Genomic DNA, 18,301 nt, shown 5'->3' on the forward strand with positions numbered 1-18,301 from the left:
CCGACTTCCTGGGCACAGCCAGGGTATCTTCAGGGCTCAGCCAGACCTCTCAGCGCACTGCCACTCTCTCTGTGCCTCTCAGGGTACCCTGCTGGAACATCAGCGACTCACAATCAAGGTGCTTACATATTCTCAATGGTGGCCAGTCAAGAGACAAAAGCAAATATCCCCCAGTTCCACTAACAACAGTTCCCAAACAAACAGTCAAGCAGTCCATTAAATTAGGGATGGAAGGCAATTCCCCATAGTCCATAGTCATTCACCAGGGCTGTCCTGGGGGTGAGGGATGACCTTGACCTCACCCTCATCTCCCATGGAGGACTCAGCAAGCGTTACCTCCTGGGACTATAAGTCCTGCATCCGGGCTGCCTGAGCAGGAACTTCCCCGGCCCACAGGGCTGCAACGACCTTCGCTTTCTCCGGCCTGTGCCGATTGGGGAACCGTCCACATCTTTCCACTTCTCCACGGGGCTCCATCTCTGCAGCAGCTGCATGGCTTTTCCTGTGCTGGTGGGAGAACCGTCCACGTCCTCCCACCCCTCCACGGGGGTCCAGCTCTCCGGCAGCTGCTCCTCCTGGTCTTCCTCAGACTGGGTGTTCACACGCACAAACTGCTCCACCGTCCTTTGGAGAGCTTTGGCCGGCACCATATCCTGCCGACTACGCCATGTGTCGTGCGGGAGACCCTGCTCGCTGCGCCATTTGTCGTGCAGGGAGGCCTGCGGGGTCTCTGCTCCCGCTCCCCATACAAGAACGCAGGATATGGTGAGGCCAAAAAGGAACACCCACGGAGCCATAGATGGGGGAGTCATACCACTTTATTCTCTCTGGCGGCACTATACTCTCACTGGAGGCTGGATACACACTGTCCGCAAACCGCCATCCACGCTTGCCAGCCCAGCTGCCATCTCCTTGCTAGCCCCATCCTTCTTCTCTTTCTCTTCCTTTCTCTAGCGTAGCCACAGCAGTTATATTGTGGCCAATGGCTCACTGGTTACAGCTGACGGCCAACTAGCCACAGCTGATGGCCATGCAATCACAGTTGGCCATTTACTACCTGAGCCAGCACCTGTCTATGTGAGGCCGAGAGCCTGGAAACTACTCTCTGGGGCTCCGCCCCCACACAACATATTTCATTTGATATTTTCCCAGATAATTAAGACCCTACTATATACGAAGATGTGATCTCTTTAAACCTAAAAATGTCTTCTCCACTGAAAACATTTTATAAAACTTGTTTTGAAATACAAATTCCAAAAGTAAACATTTTTGAAGATTTGAAAAATATAGATGGCTCAACGTCTTGAGATGATTACTGTTAACATTTGTTAACGTTTTGGTGTATTCTGTTTTGCTAATGAAATGTAAATGTTGGGGGCCATTCATATACACATGTACATACTATATGCTATATAATTATAATCGTCCAAAAACGTCGTATTTGTGGTTTTCCTTAGATTATGTATTTTACATTTTCTCATGTTTTTTTTAAAAGCATTAATTTTAACATGTATGCTTCATATTTACACGTGTTCGACATATTTAATCGCCTTCAGAAGGGTCGTTCCAAATTGGACACGCTCACCAAAATGGTCTGTGAATGCTTTTTACTTCCACAGCACCGCGTAATGTTAAGAACAAACAACCCAAAATTTTGAGAACCCATCAAGTAAAAAACATCATCTCATTGAACTAGTTACTAGTCCTTGTTCCCTGTGCGTCGATGAACACTTCCGACGTTGGCCACTACCCACGCTCTGACAGCGGAAAGATAACGGGAGCTTCGTAGGACCGTGCGCAGAACCGCGGGCGGGGCGCAGCCGGAGCGCCGCCGTCGGCGTGGCGCAGAGTGCTGACGCAATACGCATGCGGGCGGTCCGCTCTTCTGCCCGTGACGGCGCTGCGTCACGGGCTTTCAGGCGCTTGTTCTCGGAGACGGTTACTACTGCGGGCCTTAGCGCCAGCCTCTCGCGTCCTGGGGGCCAGGTCGGCGGCGCGATGAGGCGCAGCAAGGCCGAGGTGGAGCGCTACATCGCCTCGGTGCAGGGCCTCGCTCCGTCGCCCCGAGAGGTGAGCGGATTCTGGGGGGACGGGTGGCCTCCGCCCAGGCCCGGCCGCGGCCTCGCGTGGCGCCGGCGTCATGGCTCCCGGCGGCCGCCGCTCCTTGGCATGTTTTGGCGAGGCGCTGGCCAGCTTGTGTGGTCCGGTGGGCGGAGTGGGGCTCGCGAGCTCGAGGGGGACAGGGTACGGGGGGAAGGGCGAGACCACGGCGGGCGGCCGTTGGCGCCAGCGCTTCCTCTTTTCTTTCTCTGGCCCGCTCCCGACTGCCCTCACCCGAGGGCCCATCCTGTCGCGGGGTTTCTCGGCCGCGCCGGTGCGGCCTGGTCCCCGGCGCTTGGCCGGCTGCCATATCCGGTTGGGTTCTTTCCGTGTCCTGGACTGTTAGTCGCCGCGGTGGAGGCGGCACCTTCCAGGCTTGGAGTTTGGTGAAACCCAGCGGGGACTGACACAGCTCCGGGGTAGGCTTTTACTGCTGTGACGGGTGCCTATCGTAGGCGTCCAGGGACCCGGAGCAGGGCAACCACATTTGCAGCTGCCTGACAGACCGCGCAAATAACATAGGAAGTTGCCCTGTTTTGAGGCGGGCTCTCCTACTCTTCACACTCCACTCCCTCACTCTTAAGCACTGGATGGAAACTTGCCCCCTTTTTTTTTTCTAAACGGAATGTTGGGAATTCTAAATTTCTTATAGGGCGTCGTTACTATGGATTAAAGATTTTAACCTTTCCAACCACATAGTCCAAGGGCATTTTTTCTCCTTTAAGATAAATAAGGTGTTAGACATATTTTGTATTCAACAGAATTTTAGTGATTGGGTGTAAAGGTTGAGGAAAAAGATATTGAGGATGGATCTGAGTCACTTTGCCTGTGGTTGAATCACAGCTCTGCCGTTTATAAGCTGTGGGATTTGAGGTAAATTACACCAATTTCATCAATAAGATGGAGTTACAGTATTGATAGGAGTATATAAGATGATCCGTATTAAGCATTTAGGGCAATAGTAAGCATTAAATAGATGTTGATGTTAAAAGACAGTCATTCTGACCTGTTTTGGGCAAGGGCCTATGAGAATCAAGATGTATGAGGAAACAAAACAAAACAAAACCAACCAGAAAACCCATAACTAGCATGCTGTACACTTGAAACTAATATAATATTGAATGTCAACTCAAACTGAAAAAAAAAAAAAGAAAAGAAAAATAAGGGATAATTTGTGTGTGTGTGTGTGTGTGTGTGTGTGTGTGTGTGTGTGTGTAACTCCCCAAACTCCAGGACCGTTAACAACATACTGTTACTGTATCTTTTATCATATACTAGGCATATGTTATCTTACTTTGTGCTCCCAAAACCCTGTGGATATTGACACCCAGAGAGATTAAAGATACTTGTCCAAAGTCAATAGGTGGCTTAGCAGGATTTTGGTAATGGGTCTGGTTTACTTTCTTTTAGGAATAATGGAGCCTGTACCTCCAGAGAAGAGGACTAGGTACCTACATACAGATTGTAATTTCAAACTGCTGGCATATCATAAAAACAAATGTGGTGCCTGAGTCTAAAACAGAACCTTATTAAGGGTTTCTTTATTCCTGAAAGTGATACGAACTTTTTTTTTTTTTTTTAAGGCAAATTTAGAGCTTTCATGAGATTGTTAGTGGGGACTCTGGCCCCCAAAAGGTTAAGAACCACTGGTCTAGACAGAAGGTAGAATGTTCTTTGAACTACCTAACTTTTCCATTAAATAAAGAGGGTTGGGGGCAAAAGTTTAAGGATTGGTTATTATAGCCATCTCTCTTTTACATTTAAAGAGTACTATTTTAATCAGATGTTTTTCTTCAAAGATAAATAATCATTTACTTTAGAACCTGGGGATTTCAGTGGAATATTGATTAGCAAGTGAGTAACTTTGGAATTTGTCAAGATATTTGGTAAATATAGGTCCAACTGAAATGACAAAACGGTACTTTGGATAGCTTGGAAGGGAGATGGTGGAGGCAGCAGAGACAGCCTCTGTGAAGACTAGAAAGAGATTAATATTTATTTGACTCCCAGTTTGGCAGAGACTGGCCAGGTGTGAACTGACCATGCTTTTGTAGCAAGTCCAAGTTCTGGAGTGCAGTGATGGGTCCATACTCGTGTTTTCCCTGGTTTCCCCACTTGTTCATCTCCTCTTGTCTTGCCATTTTTCTACTCCTTCTCACCTGCTTTTTCCCTTGTTGAAAATGTCACTTGTGTTTCTTTAATTTTTATTTTTCCAGATGGCTTCTGTTTAGTTTTTCTAGATTTCTGTCTAATTGGCTTACATTTCTATCTAGTTGGCTTCCCATTCCACATCCCTGATATCGACCCCTCAGGGGCAATTTGACAGCTCTTCCTTGTTTATTTTACTGTTTATATCCTACTTCATACTGCTGAATAACATACACGTATACTTTTATTTCTTAATGTATTTGCCCCCATTTTAGACACTTTCTACTGGCTTACTACTATGTTCCTCCAGATGTTTTCATTTCCTCCCTTGTTTTTCTAGTTCTGTTATTGTAATTTTTAGTTAAATGAATATATAGTATTTATATAATTACGATAAGGTAAGTATTTTTGTATTTGAGTTACCTTTATTGTGTAGTTTTATTTTTCCTGGAGTTAATAATTGCATTATTTTTTGGTTTGTTTAGTTTTCTATGATGTATTAATAATTCTTTACCCCAACTCAATATAAACTCAAGTGTGATCAAACAGGTCACATAATCCATTAACTTGAGGTTAAGAAAACATTTTTTTGAAGAGTCTTGCTTCTGGAGCACTCTTGTCTTACTCCTTCAGCCTGGGGTGGTTTCTGTTTCTGCTACACTGCTGTGCTCCTGGGAGTTTCCCCATTAGCATCATTTTGAGAATTCCCTTCACTTCTTTTCTGTGTTAGACTTTCGGTTTCCTGTAAGTATCCTCTTGATTTACTTCCCCTGTTTTGGTGTAGCACAGCCTCCAGTTTGCTTTGAGAAGGAATGGGAATTTTTTTTTTTAAACATTGTCTGAAAAATGTCTTTACCTAATTTAGTTGATAGTTTGGTTACAAATTCTAGGTTTGTAATAATTGTTTCCTCAATTTTGAGAGCATTGCTTAATTTTCTGATCATTTGTGCTATTATTAGAAATCTGATGTGATTCTTGATCTTGCTAGCTTATAGGTTTTCTGGAAGATTCCTTTCAATTCACAAAAAAATACTGACTAATTTCCTTCAGTTCTGGGACATTTCTTTTTTCTTTTTTTTAATATTTTATTGGTGAAGGGGAACAGGACTTTATTGGGGAACAGTGTGTACTTCCAGGCCTTTTTTCCAAGTCAAGTTGTTGTCCTTTCAATCTTAGTTGTGGAGGGTGCCGTTCAGCTTCAAGTTGTTGTCCTTTCAGTCTTAGTTGTGGAGGGCGCAGCTCAGCTCCAGGTCCAGTTGCCGTTGTTAGTTGCAGGGGGCACAGCCCACCATCCCTTGTGGGAGTCGAACCGGCAACCTTGTGGTTGAGAGAACGCGCTCCAACCAACTGAGCCATCTGGGAGCTCAGCGGCAGCTCAGCTCAAGGTGCTGTGTTCAATCTTAGTTGCAGAGGGCGCTGCCCACCATCCCTTGCGGGACTTGAGTTGAACCAGCAACCTTGTGGTTGAGAGCCCACTGACCCATGTGGGAATCGAACTGGCAGCCTCCGGAGTTAGGAGCACGGCGCTCCAACCGCCTGAGCCACCGGGCCGGCCCGATTTATTTTTTTAATTGGTTTGTTATTGTTGATTTTAAAAGTTGTATATTTTGGATAACAGGCCTTTCTCTGATGTGCCTTTTGCAAATACTTTCTTCTAGTGTGTGGCTTGTCTCCATTCTCTTGACAATGTCTTTTGCAAAACAGAATTTTTAATTTTAATGACGTACAATTAGAAGGCTATAAGGTCTGTCCAGCTTCATTTTTTTTCTTTTTGCATGTGGATATCCAATTGTTCCAACACCCTTTGTTGAAAGACTGTCTTTTCTCTATTATATTGTCTTTGCTCCTTTGTTAAAGATCACTTGACTGTATTTCTGTGGTTCTATTTCTGGGTGCTCTATTCTGTCCCATTTTACTATTTATACTTTTGCTAATATCACATTGCCTTGATGACTGTAGCTTTATAATAAGTATTGAAGTCAGGCAGTGCCGGTCCTCCAACTTTGTTGTTCTTCAATATTGTGTTGGCTATTCGGGGTTTTTTGCCTCTTTATATGAGCTTTAGAATCAGATTGTTGATCTCCACAAAAATAACTTGCAGGGATTTTGGTTGGGATTGCATCGAATCTATAGATGAAGTTGGGAAAAACTGATATCTTATCAATATGTCGTCTTCCTGTGAACCTAGACAATCTTTCCATTTATTATGTTCTTTGATTTCGTTCATCAGAGTTTTGTAGTTTTCCTCACATAGATCTTGTACATATTTTGTTAGATTTATAGCTATTTCATTTTGGGGGGACTAATGTAAATGGTGTTGTGTTTTTAATTTTAAATACCACTTGTTTGTTCCTGATACATAGGAAAGTGATTGATTTTTAAAATATTAACCTTGCATCCTGCAAACTGGCTATAATTGCTGAGTTCCAGGACTCTTTTAGCCAGTTCTTTCAGATTTGTAGAGGTTATCTGCAAAGAAAGGCAGTTTCATTTCCTCCTTCCCAATCTGTATACGTTCAGTTTCTTTTTCTTGTATGATGACGTAAAGGAGTGGTGAGAGGGGACATTCTTGCCTGGTTCTGAGCGAGAAAACTGTTTTGAGTTCCTTATCATTAAGTACGATGTTAGCTGTAGGTCTTTTTGTAAATATTCTTCATCAAGTTGACATTTCCTTCTATTCCTAGTTTACTGAGAGTCTTTATCCTGAATGGTTGTTGAATTTTGTCAAATTCTTTTCTCCATGTATTGATATGATCACGTCATCCCCCCCCCCCCCCCTTAGCTTGCTGATGTGATGGATTACGGTAATTGATTTTTGAATGCTGAACCAGCCTTGCATACCTGGGGTAAATCCCACTTGTTCATGGTATGTGATTCTTTTTATACATTGTTGGATTCAGTTTGCTAATATTTTGTTGAGGATTTTTGCATCTGTGTTTGAGCGATGTTGGTCTGTAGTTCCTTTTCGTACAATGTTTTGGTCTGGTTTTGGTATTGACGTAATGATGGCCTCATAGAAGGAATTAGGAGGTATTCCCTTTGTTTTTATCCTCTGAAAGATTGTGGAGAATTGGTATAATTTCTTCCTTAAATGTTTGGTAGAATTCACCAGTGAACCCATCTGAGCCTAGTGCTTCCTGTCTTAGAAGGTTATTCCTTACTGATGCAATTCTGCAATCTTCAACACAAGATCTTTTTATGTTAAGTTTAAATCCACTGCACGCTGATACCAGAAAAGAAATAATACATTAGTAGGATTTCTAAAGTACATACACTTATAAATAAAAGTTAAAAACTCTATTCCTAAATGATATGCTATTTCAAAGTTATTAAAATTTTGTGGATTTTTGACACATTTTGGGAAAAAAACCGTTCAAATCAATTAATGCAATGAAAGAGTTTTAAACAATGTGTCTCCAGTGGGTGGCCCTGAGAATCTGACTTTAAACGAAGGCCAATGGTAGGTATTAATGTGACGTGATTTCTGTCCAGTGCTTTCAATGTCAGACTAAAGAAATTCAATGAAGCCACTTATATGGCAAAGTAACTATGCATCATCTGTTATAAAACAGGCTGAATAATAATCCATTGTGTATATACCACATTTTGCTTATCCGTTCATCTGTTTAAGGACATTTGTCTCGTAAGTAGTGCTGCTGTGACCATGTGTATACAAATACATGTTTGAGACATTGTTTTCAGTTCTTTTCTGGGAGATTCCTTGTATTCTTAGTTTTCTGAGTTTTTATGAATGAATATTGGATTTTGTCAAATGCTTTTTTTCTTTTGGCGGCAATTGAGATGATTATGTGTTTTTTCCCCCTTTGTTCTATTATGTGATGTGTTACTTGATTTCACTTTTTTATATTGAATTGTTGTTGCATCCCTGGGATAAATCCCGGTTGGTCATGGTGTATAATACTTCTAATATACTGTAGAATTCATTTTGCTGAGGGTACTTAGTTGAAAGTTACAGTTAAAAAAATTTTTGTTAGACTCTTTTAGAGCAATTTTAGGTTCACAGAGATCTCCACATACTCTCTGCCTCCACACATGTGGCCTCTCCCTTTACCTACACCCCCCACAGAGTGATGCGCTTGTTACAATTGATGAACCTACACAGATGCATCATCGTTACCCAAAGTGCATATTTACCTTAGGGTTCACACTTGGTGTTGTGCAATTCCCCTAAAAATCCTCTGTGCTCTGCCTATTCATCCCTCCCTCGCCCCAGTCCCTGGCAGTCACTAGTCTTTTTATCGTGCATTTAATAACATTGAGCTGCTTTGTATATAAATGACATTTTTATTTTAAAGCTTTGTTATATGCTAATAAATTTACCGTTGAGTTTTAGCAAAAAATACTCAAAACATACGAAGTGGCATCAATTATAGATAAATTAGAATCTAATGGCATTGATGACAAAAACTTTATTACAAAATGTTACCCAATACGGCACACAAAACATGTTTGTTGTTGATAGTGTAGGCCACAGGAAGACATCCGAACATCGCAGCAAAAGAGTTAAATCAGCCAGACTCCTCAGGGCTGCCGCATTTGGAGACACAGTCTGGTTTTCGTCACTGCCTTAACTATAGTGTGCTTGGACCAGATGAGAACTAGGCAGGTGCCATGCCATGTCAGTCGTTGATGAGGGATTTGGGTATTTTCAAATTGTAATGGAAGCTATGGAAGGATTTTAATTTTAAGCAAAGTTATAATGTGGTTTGTCTTATGTTTTAAATGATACCACTTTGGCAGATGAATGAGTTGGGAGGAAAAGTATGCAGAGGGGAAAGAGGAAGGAATTAGTCTTTTCCATAGTCCCAGAGACAGATCATAGCAGGCTTGGATGTAGCAATACAGCTGTAGAAAAATGGATGGAGACAACATAGAAGGTAGACCTGACAGCTCATGTTGATATTTTGCACATAAGTTTAGTGAGTCAACACACCATTGGTGGTAAAGGTGAGATTCAGTGTATGTCACAGAGGATTTAGGACCAACTCCTGGGGAAATCAGTGTGAGGGCCTGTGAATGTGAAGGAGCTGGGGAAGGAATGGCCACTAAAGCAGAAGTCAAACTAAAGAGCACTGTATCTTTGAAGTCATGAAAAAACTTTCAAGATATATGTGATTTAAGAGTATTTTGGGCAGGTTTCATAAGAAGGAAAAATTGAAACACATAATAAACAATGGGGATTAAATTATTGTAAATCGTCTGCTGCCTCTTCTGCCCACGGTAAGCACTTTATTCAGGTTTCTGATCAAATACCCCTTAATGAGACCTTTCCTGCCAGCCCTCTGTCTTACAGAATTTATAATGCCATTGTTTCCCACCACCATTCTAAACTAAGAAGGAAGAAACACTGCCAACTAAACAGGCGCAGTGGTAGGGTATCCGTGATTTGCGAGATGTGTACTGACTTTAGCTGGGTTAAAATGTGACTTCCTGCAAGTACTTACTGGAGTACTGTAAAGTAGGGCTCCGTCTTGCTCCCACACTATTTGCTAGTCACCTCTCCTAAAATGCAGGCTTCATGAAGAGAGAGACTTTTGGTTTACAGCTGATTCCCCAGTGCCCAGACAGTGCCTGGTGAATAGTAGGCACAACGAACAAATCCTGAATATGCTTTTTTTTTTTTTTTTTTTTTTTTAGGAATAAAATAAAGAAATAAAAATATACTGCTTTGTAGACTTTTTTTCACAGTATGTTGATTTTCTTTTTCTCCTTGTGTAGTTTTCAAAAATAAGATGTTTGATGGGTGTGTACTCTTATCATATGGATATAACGTCATCTGATTGTGTCCCAGCATTCTGGACTTTGGAGCTTATGGAAATAAAAGAACCAGGGTGTGGACTTGGTTTAGTACTGGGAGAATTCAATTTTTATTGCTGCCTTTTTAATTCCTTGAATATAAAACATTTATCTGAAGAGAGAATACTAGTACCTGGATGAGGGAATCCTCGGTGTCTTAATAGGTCTGAAGTACTTGCTTATTCTTCCCCATAAAGGCTTTCACGTGATAGAAGAGTGGTTTCTGGTATACTTCTCCCCTAGAAAAGCGGGTTTCTGTCTCTTATCTGTAAAGTGAGAGTGGCACCACACTGATAAAAATTACTAATTTCTGATGTCTTATCTGCGGTTCTTAAATTTATGTTTTGTTTTATGATGAGAATTATAAGACATGAGATCATGGCTTTTAGAACATAGAAGCATTTTCTATAGGCAATTTCTTTTACCTTTTAAGTGAACAAAAATGAAGTATATTAATATTAACCTCATTAGGACAGATTTTTAGTTGCAAAAATTTTACAAAATAAGAACTTTTAATGTTTTTCAGAAGTCAATGAAAGGATTCTATTTTGCGAAGCTCTACTATGAAGCTAAAGAATATGATCTTGCTAAAAAGTAAGTACCAAACTGTAAACATGCTTTGAATTTCTAAAATTAGTGCCTTTACCTCGTGTTCTTCTTTGAAATATGTTCAAGTAATTATTTTTTTGGCAGTTCTTCCTAAGTATGTCCTGGAAATAAGGGATTCCTCAGCAAGACTGATGTTTAGGACTAGTCTAGATTCCATGGAGATTGAGCCTAGAATATTTCCTGCATGCCTGCCTAAGGCAACAGATTATTTGGCTTAAAACACTTTTTCTAAAGATTGTCCTAGGTTAGTTAGAATAAAAGGCAAACATGCTCACACCTTAATTTCTTCCTTGTTAGATATCTGGTACATGAATCAGCTGGAAAACAGCAATGAATACAAAATTAAACTGTGATTCCTGGGTAGGAGAATAGTTTGGATAAAAGAACTTTAATTGACTCAATGGGTGACACTTTGAGGCATTATCTCACTCATAGGACCAAGAAGATTGGTGATCTGGTTTTCTGATTCGGAGTAGCTTAAAGCAGGAAATTAGGAGGGAGGAAAGTTATTAAAGGAGTTGGAGAGGCCAATAAGCAAAGTGATAGCACCTTTCTGTTAACGCTTGTTCTTTATTCACGTGACACTTGTTCCTGCAGTGTTGTTCTATGGTCTAATTATAACACTCACTGAGCCTGGAAGATACTTATTTTTAGTTGTTACTTGATGTAAGAAATGAAAATTACCTGCATTTGGTAGTATATTTAGTAATTTTTTCTCTGCTGTGTTTTAGCTGGATATAGTACTGTCAGACATTATTTTCTTGTTTAAAAGGTAAATACGTTCTTTAGCTGTTTGGGAAATTGTTGCTCTTTAGTATTTTGCGTTATGATAACTTAAAGATGTTTGCTACAATCACTTTCTAATTTCTGTGCAAACTCTTCAATGCTTTACCAAAATGAATCAGGAAGAAAAAGCAATTATGTGTTCATTTCTTATGTGTGGGTAGCACTGGAAAAAACGTTTTGGTAACTATAGCATTTAATGGTCAACTTTGTGTTTGTGTTTGAATATTATCTGTTTGTTTCTATGGATACTTGTGCATTACCACATGTTCTAGTTTAAATTGCGGTAGTCAATAATTAGCATAACGGTATAAATTAGTGGTTGCTTTGGTTATAAGGTGTACTCTTAAGTTAGTGTTTAAATATAATTCTACATGTGATTATTTAAAGATTACTTATTTTTATATTATTTTTTTAAAACAGATACATATCTACATATATTAATGTGCAAGAAAGGGATCCCAAAGCTCACAGGTTTCTCGGTCTTCTTTATGAAGCGGAGGAAAACATAGACAAAGCTGTTGAATGTTACAAGGTAAAGTATATGAGACTAAAATTTAGGCTTTGCATAGCCCAACATGATGGTCACAGTAATTTATATAATAAATAATTGAAATATATTTAGTGGACGTCATGAAAACAAGCATTGATATCAGTACTAGTATTAAGTGACTCAGCTTGGAACTGATTTTAAATTTTTGGCCCAAAGTACGCTATAGTTTATCATTAAGAGGTTAGCACGTGTAAAAGAAGACTGACACCTATAAATTTTAATTCTAACATGGTCAGAAATGCTGTTCTTATGTGTGTGGTTTTCTCTCTCTCTGTCTGCCCCTCCCTCCCCCCCATCCCCTTTCCTACTTTCCTTTTTTTCTTCTTTCCTTCCTTCCTTTCTGGCATTTACCTAATAAAAACACAATTTTTATTTAATTTGTCTTCAAAAGTATTCCAAGACATTTTAAGTTTAATTTTAACAACTCTGAAATAACATGTCAGTTAGGAATAGAGTTTTTAACTTTTATTTATAAGTACTTTAGGAATCCTACTAATGTATTATTTCTTTTCTGATATCAGCGTTCAGTGGATTTAAACCCAACACAAAAAGATCTTGTGTTGAAGATTGCAGAATTGCTTTGTAAAAATGATGTTACTGATGGAAGAGCAAAATGTTGGGTTGAAAGAGCAGCAAAGCTTTTCCCAGGAAGTCCTGCAGTTTATAGACTAAAGGTAAGAAACCGAACAAGATGTTTAATAAAAGCAGTTGGGGAAAACTTAAGACAACCATTTCTAATACTTGGAATTTAAATGACTTTTCAGTAGCACACTTATTAAACCAGTATGTGTGCAGGTGGGGAGTTGGTGGGTAATGGGTAAAGGTGGTCAAAAGGTATAAACTTCCAGTTATGAGATAAATAAGTTCTGGGGATGTAATGTATAGCATGGTGACTATTGGTAATAGTACTGTCATGTATATTTGAAAGTTGCTGAGAGAGTAGATGTTAAAAGTTCTCATCATAAGAACAAATAATTTGTAACTGTGAGGTGACAACTGTGGTTGTTAACTAAACTTATTGTGGAAATCATTTTGCAATATATACATATATCACATTATGTTGTGCACATAAAACTATCAATTATATCCATAAAAATGGCAAAACAAAATTTTTTTTTACAACACCTTTCTGAGCATATGCTGTCTTTTTAGGCACTATTATCCTTTACAAATGATATCTCATGTATTCTTATTGAATGATTAATATTTTCAGGATTTTACAGTTTTGTAGCTGGATGGTAGAGGTAAGATTGGAATTGAGCTCTGTTTGATAAAAAATTTTGCTTCATTGGGTGAAAATTATCCATAGGATGACAGTTTAGGGTTGTTACGAAGTTTTTTAAGAACTAGTATCTAAAAATAGAAAGGATTGTGTTATGGGATAGTGAGGTTTTCAAGCAAAAGTTAAAAGACAGTTTCTCCAGGATGTTACAGGTAATTACTAAAAATGAGGGTAAGTTGTTGCTACTGTATTAACTGCTTCTGATTATTATTCTTTACTGAGTAAAATATACTGGTTTACTAAGGAACTCTTTTGGACAAAGTCTTTCTGAATGTGCTAGGTAAATGGAATTTTAAGTGTATGTTGTTTTTAGCAGGTTTCCACCCCCATTATACATGTTTCTGATAGAATTTTTAAAACTTTTTATTTTGAAATACAGATTTTTCACAGGAAGTTGCAAAGATTTTTGCAGAGGTCCTGTGTATACTTCATCCAGTTTTCCCCAGTGGTTACATCTTATGTAACTATAGTACAATATTAAAACTGGGAATTTGACATTGGTACAATGTGTGTGTGTAGTTCTTTTTTATTTTATTACATGTGTTGGTTTCAGTAACCACCACTGCGGTTAAGATAACAGACCTTTTTCATCACCACAAAGATTTCCCTTAATGCCACTCCCTTTTATACTAATACCTCCTCCTTCCCATCATCCATAACCTCTGGCAATTACTAATTTGTTCTCTATAATTTAATTTGAAAATGGAATGATACAGTATGTGAGAGTTTGGTTTTTTTCAATCGGCGTAATGCCCTTGAGATTCATCCTAGTTGTGTGTATCAGTAGTTTGTTCTTCTTATTACTGAGTAGTATTTTGTGGTATGAATGTGTTCTACAGTTTAACCATTTACTTTTGAGGGACATTTTGGTTGTTTCCAGTTTTGTTTTATTACAAATCAGGTATAAAGAGTTGTCCACAGATTTTAAAATCTAAGTATTTAAAAAACCCCTAGAGATAAATACTAGTAATGTTAAGTTTTTTTCTCCCTTGAGAAGCAGTTAGGTTTTAAATATTAATCTAAGTGTGTAGATTTCTTTACCATATTATCTTTGTGTTATTCATCAAACAAAATTCCCTTCTTGGTTATGATACTCCAGCCCATTTGGTGACAGTGATATCAAGGAGCATGTATAATGGTAGGGGATTATCTTTCTTGCAGTGTAACAAAAGGTAGAGAGATACTTCTGAAGCATCTTGATTTTCTTTAATACCTCTTTAAAGACACTGTTGTCAAAGCTAAGGCTTTTTTATGTGCAAAGTAATTCTGTTTCTTAAAATTTAAGGCTTGCGGTAAGTAGTTTTTTGGTGTTTATTTAGTGAATGAAAATATTGTTGGTATGAGATCTTGAGTATGAGAATAGAAAAGTATTCATAATCGTGTCGATCTTTTACTTATTTCTTTTTAAACATATACTGTATTTTGCCGTGTATAATGCGCTCCCATGTATAATGTGCACCCACGTTCTTGGCCCAAACTTTCAGGGAAAAAATATTTCGTTTTAATTTTTTAATTCAAATTTTTATTTGTTTACCTTCTCGTACTTGTTTTTTGTATTATAAGGATTTGTAGCATTTACTTTTTAACATACTATACTACAAGACATTTTATGTACTGGTAACACATTTACGATATTTACGCATCATAGAAGGCCAAGAACTCTTGTTGCAAGTTTGTCGTAGGTTCAACAAAACCGATTATCGTATTCCAGGGTATTATTTTGCATACGGATATCTTTATTGATTTCTAGAGTTACACTTTTAGCTCATAAACATAAATAAAAATTAAAAACATTTACATAGATATGCAATAGGTACTATCCACGTGTAATGCACATCCTTATTTTTCCCTCACAAATTTGGGCACAAAAGTGTGCATTATACACTGGAAAATATGATAGTCGAAGTCTAGGGTTTTTTGCAGATATAGAAAGGCCAAATGTAGTTTATGAAAATGATCCAGAAGAAGGACAATGGTTGGTAAAGGAGAGAGAGTAATAGAAACAGTTCTAGTGGAGAGCTCGGTCTTCGCTAGATGAAGGGAGCCAGGGCGAAGATGAGTATACGTAGATAAGGTGCAGTGTACATACGATGGCTTCAGTTTTCTCAGTGAAGGATGAATTGTGATCATAAGTTGAAAGTGTGGGAAATTTGAGGAAAGAGGACGAGTATGAAGTGACCTTTGCAGGGAATAGAAAGTGAGACTATTAGAGACAAAGTAGGATTTTCTTCTAGACATTACCAGTTTGGAAGTTTGAGATTATGAAAGTGAATCTGTTACCTTGCTTGTGATATCCCAGAGTTCCAAATGCCCTACCCCTAGTTGTACAACTGTTATTGTAAAGGTACAGAGAAAACAGATGGTAGGGTTCTTACAAGGAAAGATAATTGGAATTAATTGACGGGATGTGTAAGCAAGTAATAATTATGGATATTAGGGATTATGGCATTTTAGCTTGATGGGGTGGGGAGGGGAGAGAAAGAGGTTTATGGAAAATTAAAACTTGATGATGACAGCGTATTGAATGGAGCTTTTCATGCAGTAGATGCAAGTATATGTAGCAGTGAGGGCATGTGAGCCGGCACTGAGGTAGAAAAATAAGAAGGGTGTGGTGGTCTGATCAAAACCCATTTGGAAGGCCTTTGTCAGTGCCACTGGATGGCTGAGGCTGGACTGGAGAACGGCGCCAACAGAGATGAGATAGTTAAAGAACTGAGTAGCCAGGCTATTGTAGATCTTAGATCTTTCAATTGGTAATACCAGGGACAGTTAAGGATGAAGGAAGTGTTCTGTTTCAGTTGCTAATGAGGAGGAATGGATGGAGTAGCTGGATAGCATGTTTTATAGAGAACAGGATTATAAACAGGTGTGGCGGGGAGATAAGGTTTGGAGGTGACATTGGGAGCCAGGAGGTCACAAACCCCACTTCCTCTACTTGTATGTAGGCTAGCAGAGAAAAAGTTACCGTGGCAGAGAAGTGATGGGGACGGTCTCAAGTTACATTTCATTCAATTAAGGCCAGAGGGTGAAGACACTGAGAAGATAGCGGAACAGTAGGAGTTCCGTGTGGAGCGTAGTGGGTTGGGAATTGAGTCAGAGCTCGGGAGATCCAGAGAAGTCTGAGGATCAGGACCCTGTGATAGACGGTGTGAGGCCTCCCTAGGCGTTTGCTGCTGACTAGAGGGCATAGGGATGTGGGGCAGTAGCCCCGGCAGTCAGTCTCTGAGGTGATGTGGGCAACCACTGCTGCTGTATCATCTCAGATGTTTCTCTCCACATGCATTTCTTGGGATTTAGCTTCAGCTCTCTGAAGGGGCTGATGAAGTATGTGGGGTAGTATTTCTGGTGGTAATTTACTGAAGCAAGACAGTGGAATGGTGCTCATAGGAACAGTGATGTGTTTAAAATTGCACAGGTGTTTTACTAAATTAATGATTTTTTTTTTAATAGGAACAGCTTTTAGATTGTAAAGGTGAAGATGGATGGAATAAACTTTTTGACTTGATTCAGTCAGAACTTCACGCAAGACCTGATGATGTCTATGTGAACATTCGACTAGTAGAGCTGTATCGCTCAAATAAAAGATTGAAGGATGCTGTGGCCCACTGCCATGAAGCAGAGAGAAACATAGCTTTGCGTTCAAGTTTAGAATGGAATTCATGTGTTGTGCAGACACTTAAGGTAGGTGAGAACTGTTGGGTCTCTACACTTTTATATAGACAATTACCATACATTCCTTTGTATTTAAGCACTGCCCCCCCCCCAGACTTAAATTTTGTTCATTTATGTACAGCAACTGTGAAATGAAATTTTTACTAGGATGATTTCAATTTGTAATGGGTAGATTGGAGAGAGAAACATGACGTGTGTGTGTGTGTGTGTGTGTGTGTGTGTGTGTATTTGGTGTTTTTATAGACTGATGTAAAAATAGGGTTTTACAATATAGGAAAGGGTAGAGGAATTTGTAATCATAAACTAATCAATTTGCAATACCTGGTAAGTTTTGTAACAGTGTTCTTTCTACAAAACAGGAATACCTGGAGTCTTTACAGTGTTTGGAGTCTGATAATTGTAACTGGCAAACAACCAATAACGACTTACTGCTGGCCTATGCTAACCTTATGTTTCTTACGCTCTCTACTAGAGATGTGCAAGAAAGCAGAGAATTATTGGAAAGGTATGTTGACTTAAGGAGAGTACTTCAGTGTAAATTACAGATTTTGTTTGGTAGTAATTCAGTTTATTATCCTAAACATCTTTATTGTATTATTTTTTTCTGTGATATACCCATGGTAATAGTTAACACGATGAACTACTTGGAAGGAATCTTACTTCTTTTGTGGGGATGTTATAATTGGTTTTGTGTGACTTTGATTTTTAGAGTTATGTAATTGTTCAGGCTCGATTAAATTATTCTTATAGTTAATTTCCAGCTTGACATGCTTAGTAATCAAGCCTGAAAATGAATGCTCTACTACTAGTCCAGATTTTATTTCAAAAAATGATATAATCTTGAGTGAAAATCAGAGACTAAACTTCATTTTCAAATGTTCTAGTATAAGCAATTGGCATCACTAGTATTTCAGAAAACAGTGTTTTAGCTTACATACATTACATTAACTAATGTACAATGTGTCATTTTTCTGGTTTCCTAAATTTTGATTTTTGAGGACCATTATCTCTCTTATTAAAATAAATGCCATTAAACAAAAACGTCACTTGGATTTACATAACGATGTTAGTTTAGAGCAGGGATTGACTAGAGTTTGCTGGCCAAATATGGTTTACTGCCTGATTTTGTAATTAAAAGTTTCATTGGAACATAGCCATACTTCTTTGTTATTATATATGGATACTATTACACTAAAAGGGTGGAGTTGAGTGGTTGTGGCAGAGATTTTATGCCTACAAAGCCAAATTAGTATGTGGCCCTTTATAGAAAAAGTTTGCTGATCCCTGGTGTAGACTGTTGATTTATTTGAAAAGTAATTCTTGGTCCCCACCTGGCA

The 18,301-nt window shown here is 39.0% G+C and overlaps 1 protein-coding gene across 2 annotated transcripts in view; it reads left to right on the top strand.

Moving 5' to 3' along the window:
* The first annotated feature begins 1,879 nt into the window (after positions 1-1,879).
* LOC109436444 (E3 SUMO-protein ligase RanBP2-like) overlaps positions 1,880-18,301 on the top strand; it is a 67,593-nt gene continuing 51,171 nt past the window's right edge. For both annotated transcript variants that reach the window (XM_088796041.1, XM_074332319.2), the window contains exons 1-6: positions 1,880-2,070; positions 10,592-10,659; positions 11,881-11,992; positions 12,532-12,684; positions 16,743-16,973; positions 17,324-17,469. In XM_088796041.1, coding sequence (XP_088652167.1) covers positions 1,999-2,070; positions 10,592-10,659; positions 11,881-11,992; positions 12,532-12,684; positions 16,743-16,973; positions 17,324-17,469 — 782 coding nt within the window. In that variant the 5' untranslated portion in view covers positions 1,880-1,998. The remainder of the gene's footprint in view (positions 2,071-10,591; positions 10,660-11,880; positions 11,993-12,531; positions 12,685-16,742; positions 16,974-17,323; positions 17,470-18,301) is intronic.

The sequence above is a fragment of the Rhinolophus sinicus genome, chromosome 2 (genome assembly GCF_057876585.1).
Source record: "Rhinolophus sinicus isolate RSI-liver-muscle chromosome 2, RSI-T2T, whole genome shotgun sequence".
Classification (NCBI taxonomy): domain Eukaryota; kingdom Metazoa; phylum Chordata; class Mammalia; order Chiroptera; family Rhinolophidae; genus Rhinolophus; species Rhinolophus sinicus.